Source organism: Hoplias malabaricus, chromosome 6 (genome assembly GCF_029633855.1).
Source record: "Hoplias malabaricus isolate fHopMal1 chromosome 6, fHopMal1.hap1, whole genome shotgun sequence".
NCBI classification, from domain to species: domain Eukaryota; kingdom Metazoa; phylum Chordata; class Actinopteri; order Characiformes; family Erythrinidae; genus Hoplias; species Hoplias malabaricus.
In genome coordinates this window covers 45,564,301-45,579,922 of record NC_089805.1, presented here as the reverse complement: position 1 = coordinate 45,579,922, position 15,622 = coordinate 45,564,301, and the positions used below count along the sequence as shown (strand labels likewise).

The 15,622-nt window shown below is 45.3% G+C and overlaps 1 protein-coding gene across 2 annotated transcripts; it reads right to left on the bottom strand.

The window, feature by feature from the left end:
• Positions 1-6,560: 6,560 nt before the first annotated feature.
• znf706 (zinc finger protein 706) lies at positions 6,561-12,256 on the bottom strand. 2 transcript variants are annotated; one of them, XM_066675870.1, is made up of 3 exons: positions 12,120-12,256; positions 9,982-10,124; positions 6,561-7,255 (listed from the first exon to the last, which is right to left on the bottom strand). In XM_066675870.1, the coding sequence occupies exons 2-3, from the start codon at positions 10,114-10,116 to the stop codon at positions 7,160-7,162; spliced, it is 231 nt and encodes a 76-aa protein (XP_066531967.1). In that variant the 5' UTR covers positions 10,117-10,124; positions 12,120-12,256; the 3' UTR covers positions 6,561-7,159. The 2 variants fall into 2 exon arrangements, with proteins under 2 accessions (XP_066531967.1, XP_066531968.1); XM_066675871.1 differs by lacking the exon at positions 12,120-12,256 and adding an exon at positions 11,703-11,802.
• Positions 12,257-15,622: the final 3,366 nt, after the last annotated feature.

Sequence of the window (15,622 nt, the reverse complement as noted above, 5' to 3'; positions counted from 1 at the left end):
GGGTCTGGAGCGCCAGTCCTTCACAGCTGACACACACATCTATGAACATTTATGAGTATGAAATATACATATCAAAAGTCTTTTACAACTTTTAAGTGTTAGATATAGATATAGAAATGTGTGAAAGTGGGATTTCTACACCACGGCTGTGACAGAATTATCCAAATCTTTAATGAAGAACTAAACTGTACTTATCTGTTATTCTAACCAGCAGTTAATGCTACCACTCATGGTTTTAAAAGGCATTTTTAAATTGACATTATTAAAATACAGCGGCCTGGATTGGTAATATATCCATATTTTAAACATGGCGGTCCCCAAATGTGGGGCCTGCTTCACAGAGCATACGCTTATTCAGTGAAGGGCTACAAAGTGATCTCATGTGAGGTAAAATCTACAGAAAAACCATTTTAAATGTTTGCTACTTGCTGATAGTAACATTTATTTGTTTTGCTAATATCACAGAGAACCAACAGGCACTCGAAACGGTCTACGGCTAAGACAGAAATGTGTGTGTGTGTTGTGGACGGAAGGAGGAAGGAAGGAGTGGGTTTCTGAGGAAGAGTCTGAATTGTGATTCAGCAATGCTGACACGGTAGCAGCTTGGAGGTTTTTTTGCCTGTGTGTATGTGTGTGTGTGAGAGAGAGAGGATGTTGTGTGGACTGAAAACAGAATACAAAATGACGAATCCTTCCTTCCAGTCTCACGGGCCTCCTGCTCAGCCAAAGGGTCACATCCTTTATCACTAACCCTGCTATGAATGGAGATCCTGCTGACCTTATCACCTTTGTGAATAGGGATGGGATTCCACAAGTCACTGAATAAAATACATCTGGAATTCTGAGGCTAATGTACATAACGTGAACATGGTGATTGTGACCCTAAATCACACACTCACCTCAAACTCCACGTTCACTGTATCAAATGCTGTTTCACTGAACTGTAACTTGACTGTGGAGAACGTTGTAGACTCAGATCTTTTTACACTGGTGGTGAATGGAACCAGCTGTTTTATGAGGCATCTCAATAACAAGGATTCATAATACACTTACCACCCCCCACGCCCCGTCAGGCAAGCTGAGGTCCTCAGATTCATGGTCTTCTAGCTGTAGCTAGGGTCAAGCTCTGCATGATAGATGGCAGGTCTTTTAGCACTGCTGCCCCCACCCTCAGGAGCTAACTTCATCTATTCACTCTTCTAAGTCTTTCTTCATCTTCAAAGCTCAGCTAAAATCCTGCTTATATTCTGAATACTTTCACTCCCACTAAACTATGCATTTGTATCCCCTCTCCTGAACATCGCAAAGAGACCATGGGTGTGTAAAAGGCACTATTTTAGTGTAACATGTTATTATTAGTATTGTTATTACATAATAGGCCTAATTATCACTGCAGGGCGGAATGGGCACCATATCCACGTCACGCCATTTGGTGCTGGTCTAGTTTTGTGTGCCCAGTAAGTGAATGATGCATGGTCCCTACTCTACTCTACTTTCATGCTTCTCCATGAGATAAATCTGGTCCTGGTTCTGGAAGCGGGTTCTTATTTAGTGGCTGTTCTCTCGTGGTTCAGAGCGTGTCGAGTAGGGACTAAACCGTGGGGTGTAAACCTTGCAGAGCGCTGATTGTCCAGAGAGAGTCGTCACTCTACGCCACTCAAAGCAGACGACCAGCACTAACTCTACTGCTTTTTCTGTATTAGTTAAATCAGGTCCTGGTTCTGGAAGCGGGGTTCTTGTTTAGTGGCTGTTCTCTCGTGGTTCAGAGCGAGCCGAGTAGGGACTAAACCGTGGTGTATAAACCTTGCAGAGCGCTGATCGTCCAGAGAGAGTCGTCACTCTACGCCAGTGGTGGACAGTAACAAAGTAAATGTAATTTGTCACTGTACCTAAGTTTTTTTTCATTTGATTGAAGTATTTCCAATTTGGGCAACTTTTAACTTTTCATTGGGTGACTCCAGTACATTTCAAAGTCAAATATCTTACTTTTTACTCCACTACATTATGACAATGTGCTGTTCATTTTGGTTTATGGGTGGGTCAAAACTTAACATCTCACGCACAGCAGCAAACCGAGGGTGAGAATCAGTTGCACATTAATTTAACAGTGTTTGACAATTCACAGTGTAAATTAGCACAATACTGGTAGCTAAACCTGAAAATCAGTTCAGTATCAGTTGTTGAATTGACACTTAGATAGTCATATTTCTGTAAACAACGCTTAATATTACTGCCGCCGTTGTTGTGGTTTCCAAAGCCCGCTGTTCCCCTCAGAGGCGGAGTTTTGAAATGAAACCAGATATATTTCATAAGGAAGCAGTGGTAGTGGAAAACAAACCAGGCACCAGGAACCAAACAGAGAGCAGAGTCCAGTAGAACCGGCTACTGGGATGGGAACACTTTTTACTCAGAATGGTTCAGCACAGAACAGAGCCTAGTGTATCTTTAATGTGAAGCGCTAAATTGCACCCCCCTGTGGAGCATGTCCCAAACATGCGTGAGTATGTAGGTGAGTGAGTTAAAGGTTAGTAAGTGCTTCTCATTGAAAATGTATTCCTTGGGAACTATTCGGCCTCAGAGTAAATGTCTGCTATGAGATTGTCCTGAAAATGATGGTAAAATCTCTGTAAAACTGTCTTAACTTTCTGGTGTTTAGAGTACGACAACTGGTTCCATCCACTGTGAACACCACTGACTCAAATCCCCTCTTCCTACAAATTACCCCTGTATTAATTTATTAGGTATACAAATACGTTTTAAAGTGTCGGTGTGTGTGTGTGATGTATAATTGTACGTCAAAATTCACATTTTCACCCACTATAATGTCATTTTATATTAACAATATAACATTTAAATAATGCTTTAAAACTCAGTTGTAATCCTATTATTTCAGAATTAATATTTCACAAATTCCACTTAAAACACAGGTTTTCAGATCAAATTGTCCATGTAACGCAATGATTTGACTTTACACCCCTGTTGAACTCCACCACACTCAGACTGTATTCTGTACAAACCCGTGAAGCGTGGTGTAAAGAGGATGTAGGAGGCTGGAGGTTGGAGGTGCTGAGAAACTGGAGCAGAGGACACTGGGATGTTCTAATAAAAGTTCTGCTTCTATTATCTTCCACTCAGGCTCCGTGGGGGGGGCTGTTCTACTTTATTATCTGTCACATGTTTTCCCTGTGGACCACTGTTGATTAAATAACCCATTTAACACACACTGCCAGAGAATCCGTACACTCCCCCAGTCATCAAACGTACATTAATAATGATCTTAATGATACAGTGATGATACAGTGATCAGTGATGAGTAATGGACATGGTAGAGCTGCAGAGTCTCAGAGACCTGTGTCTGCTCCTCTCCTTGGGTGACTGTCTGTGAGGAGTGTGGTGTGTTCTCTCTGTGTCTGTGTGGGTTTCCTCCGGGTGACTGTCTGTGAGGAGTGTGGTGTGTTCTCTCTGTGTCTGTGTGGGTTTCCTCCGGTTGACTGTCTGTGAGGAGTGTGGTGTGTTCTCTCTGTGTCTGTGTGGGTTTCCTCCGGGTGACTGTCTGTGAGGAGTGTGGTGTGTTCTCTCTGTGTCTGTGTGGGTTTCCTCCGGGTGACTGTCTGTGAGGAGTGTGGTGTGTTCTCTCTGTGTCTGTGTGGGTTTCCTCCGGGTGACTGTCTGTGAGGAGTGTGGTGTGTTCTCCCTGTGTCTGTGTGGGTTTCCTCCGGGTGACTGTCTGTGAGGAGTGTGGTGTGTTCTCTCTGTGTCTGTGTGGGTTTCCTCCGGGTGACTGTCTGTGAGGAGTGTGGTGTGTTCTCTCTGTGTCTGTGTGGGTTTCCTCCGGGTGACTGTCTGTGAGGAGTGTGGTGTGTTCTCTCTGTGTTTGTGTGGGTTTTCTCAAGATGCTCCGATTCCCTCCCAGAAAATACACACACAGAGTGTGTGAAACTGTCCACAGGTGTGTGTGTGTGTGTGTGATTGTGTGAAACTGTCCACAGGTGTGTGTGTGTGTGTGTGTTTTTATACTCTTTTGAGTATATAGAGTGCTGTCTGAAGCCCCTTCCACTCTGGACATAGTGAGTGTGTAAGTGCTGTGAGTGATACACTCCTATATTAAATCAGTGTAGTCTTTCACACCAGCTGTTTATGTCACATGCTCTCACACGTCTAGCAGAGAAATATGTTTAGAGTCTATTTTTGATTCTTGCAGCACGCCTTGCTGCTGCATTATCAGCCAAATCAAAGAAGTTAACTCTGTCACATCTGGTGAAACTGTGAGGATCACAGAATAGTTCAAGCCTCACCCGTGTGCAGCGTCACTTTTGGGGTTGAGAGAGATAGAGATATTTCTTTACATTTTCTAGTCTAGATGTATCATCTGTCATTTTCCTTTTTAGGACACTACACTGCATAAACATTCCCATTTAATTATTAAAGACAATATTTAATATATATTAGGCGTACAAAAACATTTCAAAACATTATCTGTGTAACATATACATGTAATTCAACAACTCAAACATTCTCCTGCTCTTTTGTTACTTTATGGTATCATTCATTCATTTTCTATTACTCTTATCCAGTTCAGGGCGGCGGTGGGTCCGGAGCCTACTCAGAATCACTGGGCGCAAGGCAGGAATACACCCTGGAGGGGGCGCCAGTCCTTCACAAACCCACACAGACACAGAGAGAACACACCACACTCCTCACAGACAGTCACCCGGAGGAAACCCACACAGACACAGAGAGAATACACCACACTCCTGACCCTGGAGTTGTCTGCTGCACCACCATGTCGCCCATTTTATGGTAACAGTGTCGTATCAAATTTGCCAATTGTGATCTTATTGAACATAAAAAATTAAGTATTAATGTGTTATGTTTACACTATAAAAAATGCAGCGCCCAATGAACTCTTCAGTTGCTGTTTAGGTTATATTTAGTTGAATAAAGTGATCACTACCATTTTAAATAAGACACAACAGTCACCGTAAAACAACAACAGAGCCGGAAAATGTTCGAGTTTTAATTATGTGATGAAAAGAGTTTAAAACTATAGGCGCAAAAAGCACCCAGCTGGAGAGAGCAGCCCATTTGTTGTTGTGTTTTGGACACTGTGGACTATCAGCAGGATCACACTGGGTGACCAGCCCAAACCGGTTCAGAACCAGGGCAGGGAACTCGCCCCGGACTGTGCTCATCTTCTCGGAAGGGCTAACGGAAGAGGATATAAGGGTTGAGTGAGAAACTACTGAAGCGTCCCTTTAAATTAGGGGTGTGTCTGAGCTGAGATTAGTGTGTGTGTGTTTCCCAATCCGAAGCCTGCGATTCCGGTAATTCCAGACTCGTCAGCATGAAGCAGCAAAATCAGTGTATGCAGTCTGAGTTCTACACAACTCAGAAACAAACTACTGTACTTACCCTCACTGTGCTGTAAAGGCACACTGAGCACTGCCACCTAGTGGATGGACTCAACAGCAACAAGCCCCTCTTAGCAGAAGTAGAAGAGCACTACTACAGCGTATGGCCTAATGTTTGTGGACACCAGCTCACCAAAGGCTTCTTCAGACGGTTTGTTCTTCTTTGCTGCCTCTGACGTAGGGGAAGATTTCTGTAAGCGTTTGATTGCCTTCAGTCATTAGATCAGGCAACTGGTGTTCAGTGATGATCAGTTCTGGATCAAACGGAGCGTCCCGAAGTGCCCAGGAGCACACACAGACTACATAAGCACTGTCCAATAGAATGGAATACATAGGAGCCTAAGGTCACCATGCTCAATGCCACGCGTGGGCGAGAGGGGAGTAAAACCCCCTCCAGCACTGGGCTGTGGAGCTGTGGTCTCAGAACTAATGATTAAAACCTCAGCACCTGTCCTCACTAACCTTCTGTCCCCAGCTGTTCACACAGACGCTCCAACATCTGGAGTAAAGCCAGAGGAGGAGCACAGGCGATGATATTCAGCAGGTGTCCACTAACTTTTGGGTAGGGTGTGTATTTAAACCAGTGCTGGAATCAACTGGGTCAGGCCCGCAGTGCAGGAAGTGTCCTACTGGGCTGTTTCCATGGCAACAGTGCACAGTAACACTGTCCTAGAAACAGCGCATCCTCCTGGACCCGAGGTGCTCCTGCTCACACACGGGCCTGTTGATACACGATTGAACACACACACACACACACACACACACACACACTCTAATATAAATAATGTTACCACTCTTCAAAGAAAAACCCGTATCTCCATTTTTGTGGACAGTTTAGTTTCCATCATTTGAACTCAGCAGCTGTGCTTCACTGTGTGGAAGTCTCATAATGAATGGACCAATAGAAATGCTCCAAAATGACTCTCAATAAAATATTTTTAACACTGAAGTTAATAGGGTTTTTCCTTCTGTTATAAAATTGCTAGCATTGAAACACATTGTATTGGACATACACTATACATCTATCTCTCTCCGTACGTCTACCTGTGTCTCTACTCATCCATCATCCTGCTACCTCTACGTATCCATCTGTCCATCTCTGTGTGCATCTCTCTGTGAAGAAAAAGACGAGATGCGTGGGAGTACAAGTTCTTAAACAAAGTTAAACTTTTATTCAAACATTATTTTACACTGGTGCAGAACCCAGGCGACAGAAGCATGAATCTTATCTTAAATATTGATGCAATATCTCAGTGAAACATCTCCAGTGAACGATCAGGATTTCTGCAGCGAGGAAACAGAACACGACGAGAGGATTTACAGTCACTCCGGGCCACATCCAGCGATCTCTGAGAGGGGACGCCTTCACCCTCACTGCCTCCTCCGAACCACAGGGACGAGTCTTTACCACAGTGAACTTTAGCAAAACCAGCGGCGCAGAACCTGCCACCGAAAAAGAAACGTAAAAGCCGACAATCGAAGAAAGAAAGACAGACAGAAAGAAAGAGAAGAATCAGACGCGTGTTTCTCCTCAGAGCCGCGGAGATCGGACAGCGCTTGACTGAATAAGAGCTTCCCCTCAGCTCTCGCCAGGAGAAGGCGCAGACTGCAGATTGAGGTAATAAACATTGATCTGGCGCGTTAGCCGTCGCTCTAAAACAGTGTACCAGTGAGGACAGACGGGAGGCTCGAGGTCAACAGTCTTTGATCTTAAACCAGTAGTGCGGGGGGGTCCGGCGGGGCTTCCTTTAGGCCTCCACACCTTCCAGCTCCGGTGGGAGGGGGTTCTTGGGATGCTTGCTCTCGAAATGCTGCTTGAAGGTTTTGGGGTCGGGCATCTGCGACTAAAACCAGAGGAAAACACCAGAGTTTATTCGGCCCTACCCTCCACCAAAAGTTACATAGTGCTGTCTCTGCAGCGCTGAGCACAGGGTAGCGATGACAGTGGCTTGGGATTCTCCCAAATTACAGCTCAGTGCAGCACCACAATGACTGTGAAGCCGTAACCACAATCAACCATAACATTACACCTCCTTGTTTCTTCACTCACTGTCCACTGACCACACAGGACCACTCTGTTCTTTTAAAACTACAACCTGTAGTCTGTTGCTCTGCATACTTTATTAGCCCCCCCCCCCCCTGTTCCTCAGCGCTCAGGACCCCCACAGAGCAGGTGTGATGTGGTGGTGGATCATTCTCAGCGCTGCAGTGACACTGACGTGGTGGTGGTGTGTTAGTGTGTGTTGTGCTGGTGTAGAGTGGATCAGACACAGCAGTGCTGCTGGAGTTTTTAAACCCCTGTGTCCACAGCTCTTCTGTTATAAACTTAATAAATCTGTCAGAAATAAATAAAACAAACATATACAAATTATTTTCCCACTAGTAAACAACATTATTATCTGTGATTGGACAGAATCAGACGAGGGGGCGGGGCAATTCTAAAGCGGAGCTCACATGAGCAGCACACAGAAAACTGACAGGGTGGGTCTTGTTTCACAGTGTGTGGGTTGGTAGCCTCCAGATCCTCACATTAATGTGAACTTACACTGAACTAGAAACCTCTTCATAACATGTTCCCTCTAAGAAAAAGGCTCTGGGGTCCTGGGTGGATGAGCGGCGCGGGGGAAAAGTTCACATCTCTGCTCTCAGAACATAACACTTTGAGGTTGTTGTCTGTGATCTGTGAGGAATGAAGGCGTTGGTTCTTCAACGTTTGATCCTTTCTCTGCAGCAGGGAGTGAATGTTAGTGAGCGTGTTTACACAGGAATGAAACACCAAATATCTGAAACACCGATCTTTCTTAACTGTGTGTCCATTAGTGTGTGGACACCTCTTATAATGAGGGAATCGAGCTAATTTAAGCTACAGAGGTGCAGTGTTTAAAATCTCTCTGGAGCAGCTGCACAACAGCCTAAGATCACCTTCTTCAATGCCAAGCAGGGGCTAGATGTGGTGTCACGCTACAGAGACGACAGAGAGCACTTTCCTGTTTTCATTTCCTTGCTATTTTCGTTGGGATCTCGGGTCGTCTCCTTTTTTCCAAATTCTCATTTCAAAACCAAACTCGAATGGCCCAAAATGTACTGTTTTTTTAAAGAAGGCTTCTTCTCGTTGTGTGCGGTCAGTCACAGAACCAAGAGTCATCAGCCAATAGCAGTCACTGAGAGGAAGACCCTGAACCCACCCCCAAACTGTGAAAGACAGACACTGAAAACATGAGCAGTGCACATGCAGTTCTCCACTCTTTGAATGTGAATTTCACAGCTGCACTCAGGAGAGGGACATTTAAAAATATTAGACGTGTATAGAGCTCTTCAGCTGAAGGCTGTGGAGAAGCAGGACTGTTTTCTCTGGAGGGATGGAGCTCCTTCCAATGCCTATGGGACGAGTGCCAGAACTAGGCATCCCACATCAGTGACTGACCTAACTGAGGCCATCAAATCCTCACCGACATCTCGGAGTCTACAGCCTACCCAGACGAATAGAGACTGTCACTGCAGCGAAGAGGAACACACTCCTCATCACCTTCCACTTCAGGAGGAGAGATGTTGGATCAGAAGGTGTCCACAAGCGTCTGGTCGTGCAGCGTGTGAAGATGAGGTAAGTGCTGAAGAACGCAGGAGCATTAAGAGAGAAACACCCGCGAGGTTCAGCAACTAAACTGCTTTCCTTTTAGGAATAAAAATGCTGCAACTGAAATGCTTCAGGAGTTTGATCATTCTCCCGCAAGTGTGTGTTCCTGTTTTACAGAGCATTCCACACACCAGGCGCTAACTCTGCACCGCGGAAGACAAGAAACATCAGGCCTACTGCCAGCCTTCAGGGCAGTGCGCGTGAAGCCAGCTGAGCTTAAAAGGGACTTGTGAAGAACTCACTTCTTCGGTGTATGTTCGGAATCTGGAGCCCACCAACCCACACACTGTGAAACAAGACCCACCCAATCAGTTTTCCGTGCTCTGCCTAAGGCGTTCTGATTCTGCTCCACTTCTGACGTCAAGTGGAGACTCTGAATGGCCCCGCCCCCTCGTCTGAATCTGTCCAATCACAGCGCAGGACCCACCTTTATATGAGAGCACAAAGACGAGGTCAAACGCAGCCTAACACCACTGTCCAATGACAAACGCATGCTCAGGCCCTGAACATTAACCACAGCGTGAGCACAGACCAGTGACGGAGCAGGGAGGGGGACAATTGTGCTCAGGCACGGTACAACTGTAGTGTCAGGGCAGAACACACCTTTGGTTTGGGGGATAAACTCTACTAAGGAGTGTGTCCTAAAAGTCTGGACCAGCCCTCGTCTTAGGATCTAGGCTACGTCACCAAAACAAACAAGCAGTGGATGCTTTGGGCCTCTAGTGGACTAATGTGGAAAGCCGTTCTTTCAGTTAGCTACATGTCTTCTGAACACTGAGGTATAAATAATGTACACTGTATAAAGGGTTATTTATGAAGCTCACTCATCCATCACCGAGGAGGTGAGGGACGTAAACGAGTGGACAGTGGTTTGTTTCATGTCAAAATGCTTGAACAGACTTGAATTCTGAAGGTGTACATCTTTGTGTTACTGACCCTGCAGACTCCGCAGGTGAAGACCAGAGCCGCTTTGGCTGCTGTCTTCTGGTCATGTCCTTTGGACTTCTTGATCTCCGCCTGCTTCTTGGCGTTCTTCTGCTGGGACTGAATCTTCTGGTGTCCGCGGGCCATGGCTGTCTCTAAATGACAGAAGCACACATCGTCTGATTAATGATCATTTCGGTGAAATACATTTACACTTTGTACAGACTCATTAACCCATGCAGACGGTTCTGGACTTGCTCCACCACTGACAGTGTGGAGCAGCATGAGAGCAGAGCTGAAGCTCTTATTTCTGAACTAATCTAATGTTGAACAGCTGCACTGCTGTCTGTTGGTATTTCTGTGTTTCATTCTTTGTTTTAGTTAACATTTATGTGTTTATAATTATTAATTTAATTGGTTTGAGTAGCTCTATGACTGTATTTAAATTGTTACATTAAAAAACAAGAATGGGATATGTACACGTATAATATCGGATATCGCCACCGGCCCAGGATTCCCATATCGCTGCATGCCTACTTCACAGTGTTTGTTTTTCCGTCAGTACTGGTCTGATAGTGACGCTGAAGCTGTGAGAGTATTTCATCCAGCAAAGGGAAGGCTTATCTCAGCCACATGCACAAAACTCTCAGCTCTGCTCTCTCCAGCTTCAGCTGGTTTCGTTAACCCAGCAACTCACGAGGCAAAATCTGCCCAGGGCTTTCTCCCCGCGACTTTCACAGATGATGAATGTAAGCAAGCAGTGGCCTGATCAGGTTAAGTCTTGGGAAAATGCCCGGACAGCTGAGATCTGCTGCTTGTACGGTCCTTCAGTCAATAAATCAGGAGTTTCAGGTTGTTAAGAGGTTGTTGTGGACAGTCGTGTGTATTTGGAAAACATGTGAACATACACAAACCGACCAGTAACAACAACAATGATGTCAGATGACTTCTGTCACCATTAAAAACAAACCTGAGTAATGTGGCTTTCAGCGTAATCAGAGGTGTGTACAGTTTCCTAATGCGGTAAATATGCAAGGGTGTTTCTACTTGAGTTAAATTCATTCAGTCTTCTTCTGTAAGTCCAGTGTGGCTGTGGCTCCGGAGCCTACCCTAAACCACTGGCTGACAGTTAGGAACGCTACCGTGCAGAGGTGCCAGTCCATCAGCCCTCCTTCCAAAGCTACCCCAGCAAAACATGACTGTGCACTGCCAGACTACAGCTGGAGGAGTCCCAGACACACACACACACAGATAGAGAGAGAGAGAGCACTGTTGTTTTCTACTTCTACGTCTTATTTTTGTTTTCAGTTGTAAGAACTGTTCCAGGGAATTATAGAAATGTATCTGAGTAGGTTTCCACATGGTGAGGGCAGGGCCATGTGAAAGACTCCAGGTGGGCAGGGCACGAGGAAGCTGTGTTTACAGAGGTACAGCTGCCAAAGATAATGTATCTTCACAATTATATTTAAAAATATATAACATTATTTCTCAAGAAACGCTGAACATTACTATTTAGATGAAAGCACCTGAGGATATATATGACAAATAAAGACATGTTTAAAAACAGACCTGAGAACAGCTGTTTAAATGCGTTTTAAAGGACAAACAACAGCTTTAAAGCAACCCGTTCCACATTTGTAGACAATTTAAATGTAGTTTGAGAGAATGATATCAATTTTATATTTTATTTAACATACATTAACGTTTATAAAGATATATTAATAAATACTCACTGAGTGTAAACTGAGCTTCGGGTTAAAACCAGCTTTATTCGTCAATTCCACACTGGAACTACACGTTCCACCTTAAAACGTACAGGAGTTACATGCAATTCCCGCTCCATTTAAGGTGGAATGGCGAGTTCCAATAAGAGGACGGTAAATAGGAATGTAAGTTCGTATTTTTACACGTATATAGCAACTCTTTTTAGACACAAAAGCGCAAAACTGGTATAAATAGTTTATTATTGTTAAACAAAAATCCGTTAGAAATGTAAACAGCTGTCAGGAGGCTAGTCTCCGTTAGATTTAGCCTTAGCTTCACTCTCAGCGCTGCTGCTGTTACAAAGGCCAGATTTAATTCGATACAGATTCGGTTACGATGTGTTTTAATCAACAGTAATTGTAGTAAAAGAATATTTAAACGCTTACTTGGCGAATGGGGAGATAATACAGAGGCTGGTTGCAAAATTCCGAGGGTATTACTCAGCTGACAGCTGCTCTTCGCGCTTATATTCCCTACTCGTTTCTCAAGGGTTCGTCCTAATATGCGCCCAACTAGGCGCCCTACACACTTCCCCTAGATATTACAACTTGTGGTGTATTGGGACGCGCCCAAATTTAAAGGAGAAGTTCACATTTTCACACGATTCAGCGGCTGGGATGTAAACACTTATTTGATGTTCTTTGATTAAAAAAAGGGATAAATGTTGAGAAACTTTCCAGAGGGCGTTAATAGGAACAAGGCACCACTGTTTTCTCTAAAAGAAATATAGCAGTTGTTTTACTAGTCACAACGGCCAGTTAATGTTCACACGTCTTTTTAAGTGCTATATGGAATCATCATTCATTTGTTATTTATTTATTTAAATAACAGAGACTGTACACATTAATCAACATCATAATTTCATTATTATATAAATGTGCCAGATTGCGCTCGGTGGTGCAGCATGTAGTGTCTCTGTCACAGCTCCAGGGACATGGAGGTAGTGGGTTTGAATGGGTTCTTCCTGTGTCTGCGTGGGTTTCCTCCGGGTGACTGTCTGTGAGGAGTGTGGTGTGTTCTCACTGTGTCTGCGTGGGTTTCCTCCCATGATTAAAAACACACGTTAGTAGGTGGACTGGCGACTTGGGAGTGTGAATGTGTGTGTTGCCCTGTGCTGGACTGGCGCCCCTGATTGTCATCTGCAGTCCCTCGGCTGGTTGATGTTATACAAGAACAATCTCACAAAAAAACACATAATATAATATAAATTATATAATGTAATTCATTGATTCGTCTCCTGTAAGCACTTCATCTTAATCAGGGCTGCCGTGGAACAGGGGCCTATCCAGAATCTTTAGGCATAAGGTAAAAACACATCCTGGATCCTACCCAGGACCCTGAGACCCTGCAGCTGAGTGACAGAGACCCTCCCTCCCTGCCCTTGGTGACCACATTCACACCTTCACAGCAAACCATCCGAAGGAGGTCTGTCTGAGAATCGAGTGTTTCTCACTTGCTTCTCTCTCTCTCTCTCTCTCTCTCTCTCTCTCTCTCTCTCTCTCTCTCTCTCTCTCTCTCTCTCTCTCACACACACACACACACACACACACCACTAGATGGCCCTATTTAGCTTTAATTCACAGCGTTAAATCCAGAGTCTACAACAGAGATCACCAGTGGTCTGTCAACTCTGGTTTTTTCCTTCTCCTTTAAAGTTACTGTTTTGTTTTTCTTTGGTTTCTTTTCACGGCCGTGTAGTTACACTATGTCCAATACCTTGGGGATACTACTTATAATGAGTTGGTTCAGCTTCTGTAATGTTTAACGGATCAAGATGTTCAGCATCTCACACACACACAGGGCATAGAGCAGCTGCACCGGAGCCTCTCATCATCATGCCCCAGTTCACACATGGGCTAGAGGGGTATAACCCCCACACCCCAACACACCTCCCAACTCCAACACACCCCACCCCCCACCCCCAACACACCACCAACATACCCCACACACCCCACACCCCCACCCCCAACACACCTCACACCCCAACATACCCATACCCCCAACACCCCACATGAGAGTATATGGGATTACATGAGACTTTATCAGAGTATGTGAGAATATATGAGACTTTATGAGAGTATATGAGAGCGTATGAGACTTGGTGAGAGCATATGAGGACGTATAAGAGCATGTGAGAGCGTATGAGGGCGTATGAGACTTGGTGAGAGCATATGAGGGTGTATGAGACTTGGTGAGAGCGTATGAGGTCATATGAGAGCACATGAGAGCGTATGAGACTTGGTGAGAGCGTATGAGAACACGTGAGAGCGTATGAGGGCGTATGAGACTTGGTGAGAGCGTATGAGGTCATATGAGAGCGTATGAGGGCGTATGAGACTTGGTGAGAGCGTATGAGACTTGGTGAGAGCATATGAGGGTGTATGAGACTTGGTGAGAGCGTATGAGGTCATATGAGAGCACATGAGAGCGTATGAGGGCGTATGAGGGTGTATGAGACTTGGTGAGAGCGTATGAGGTCATATGAGAGCGTATGAGGGCGTATGAGACTTGGTGAGAGCGTATGAGGGCGTATGATAACACGTGAGAGCGTATGAGACTTGGTGAGAGCGTATGAGAGCACATGAGAGCGTATGAGGGCGTATGAGACTTGGTGAGAGCGTATGAGGGTGTATGAGACTTGGTGAGAGCGTATGAGGGCGTATGATAGCACGTGAGAGCGTATGAGGGCGTATGAGACTTGGTGAGAGCGTATGAGAGCACATGAGAGCATATGAGGGCGTATGAGACTTGGTGAGAGCGTATGAGAACACGTGAGAGCGTATGAGGGTGTATGAGACTTGGTGAGAGCGTATGAGAGCACATGAGGGCGTATGAGACTTGGTGAGAGCGTATGAGGGTGTATGAGACTTGGTGAGAGCGTATGAGAGCACGAGAGCGTATGAGACTTGGTGAGAGCGTATGAGGGCATATGAGAACACGTGAGAGCGTATGAGGGTGTATGAGACTTGGTGAGAGCGTATGAGGGCATATGAGAACACGTGAGAGCGTATGAGGGTGTATGAGACTTGGTGAGAGCGTATGAGGGCGTATGAGAACACGTGAGAGCGTATGAGGGTGTATGAGACTTGGTGAGAGCGTATGAGGGTGTATGAGACTTAGTGAGAGCGTATGAAGGTGTATGAGACTTAGTGAGAGCGTACGAGGCTGTATGAGAGTACGTGAGAATATATGAGACTTTATGAGAGTATATGAGAGCGTATGAGGGCGTATGAGATTGGTGAGAGCATATGAGGACGTATAAGAGCATGTGAGAGCGTATGAGGGCGTATGAGACTTGGTGAGAGCATATGAGGGTGTATGAGACTTGGTGAGAGCGTATGAGGTCATATGAGAGCACATGAGAGCGTATGAGGGCGTATGAGACTTGGTGAGAGCGTATGAGGGTGTATGAGACTTGGTGAGAGCGTATGAGGGCGTATGAGAACACGTGAGAGCGTATGAGGGCGTATGAGACTTGGTGAGAGCGTATGAGAGCACATGAGAGCGTATGAGACTTGGTGAGAGCATATGAGGGTGTATGAGACTTGGTGAGAGCGTATGAGGTCATATGAGAGCATGTGAGAGCGTATGAGGGCGTATGAGACTTGGTGAGAGCGTATGAGGGTGTATGAGACTTGGTGAGAGCGTATGAGGTCATATGAGAGCACATGAGAGCGTATGAGACTTGGTGAGAGCGTATGAGGGTGTATGAGACTTGGTGAGAGCGTATGAGGGTGTATGATAACACGTGAGAGCGTATGAGACTTGGTGAGAGCGTATGAGAGCACATGAGGGCGTATGAGACTTGGTGAGAGCGTATGAGGGCGTATGAGAACACGTGAGAGCGTATGAGGGTGTATGAGACATTGTGAGAGCGTATGAAGGTGTA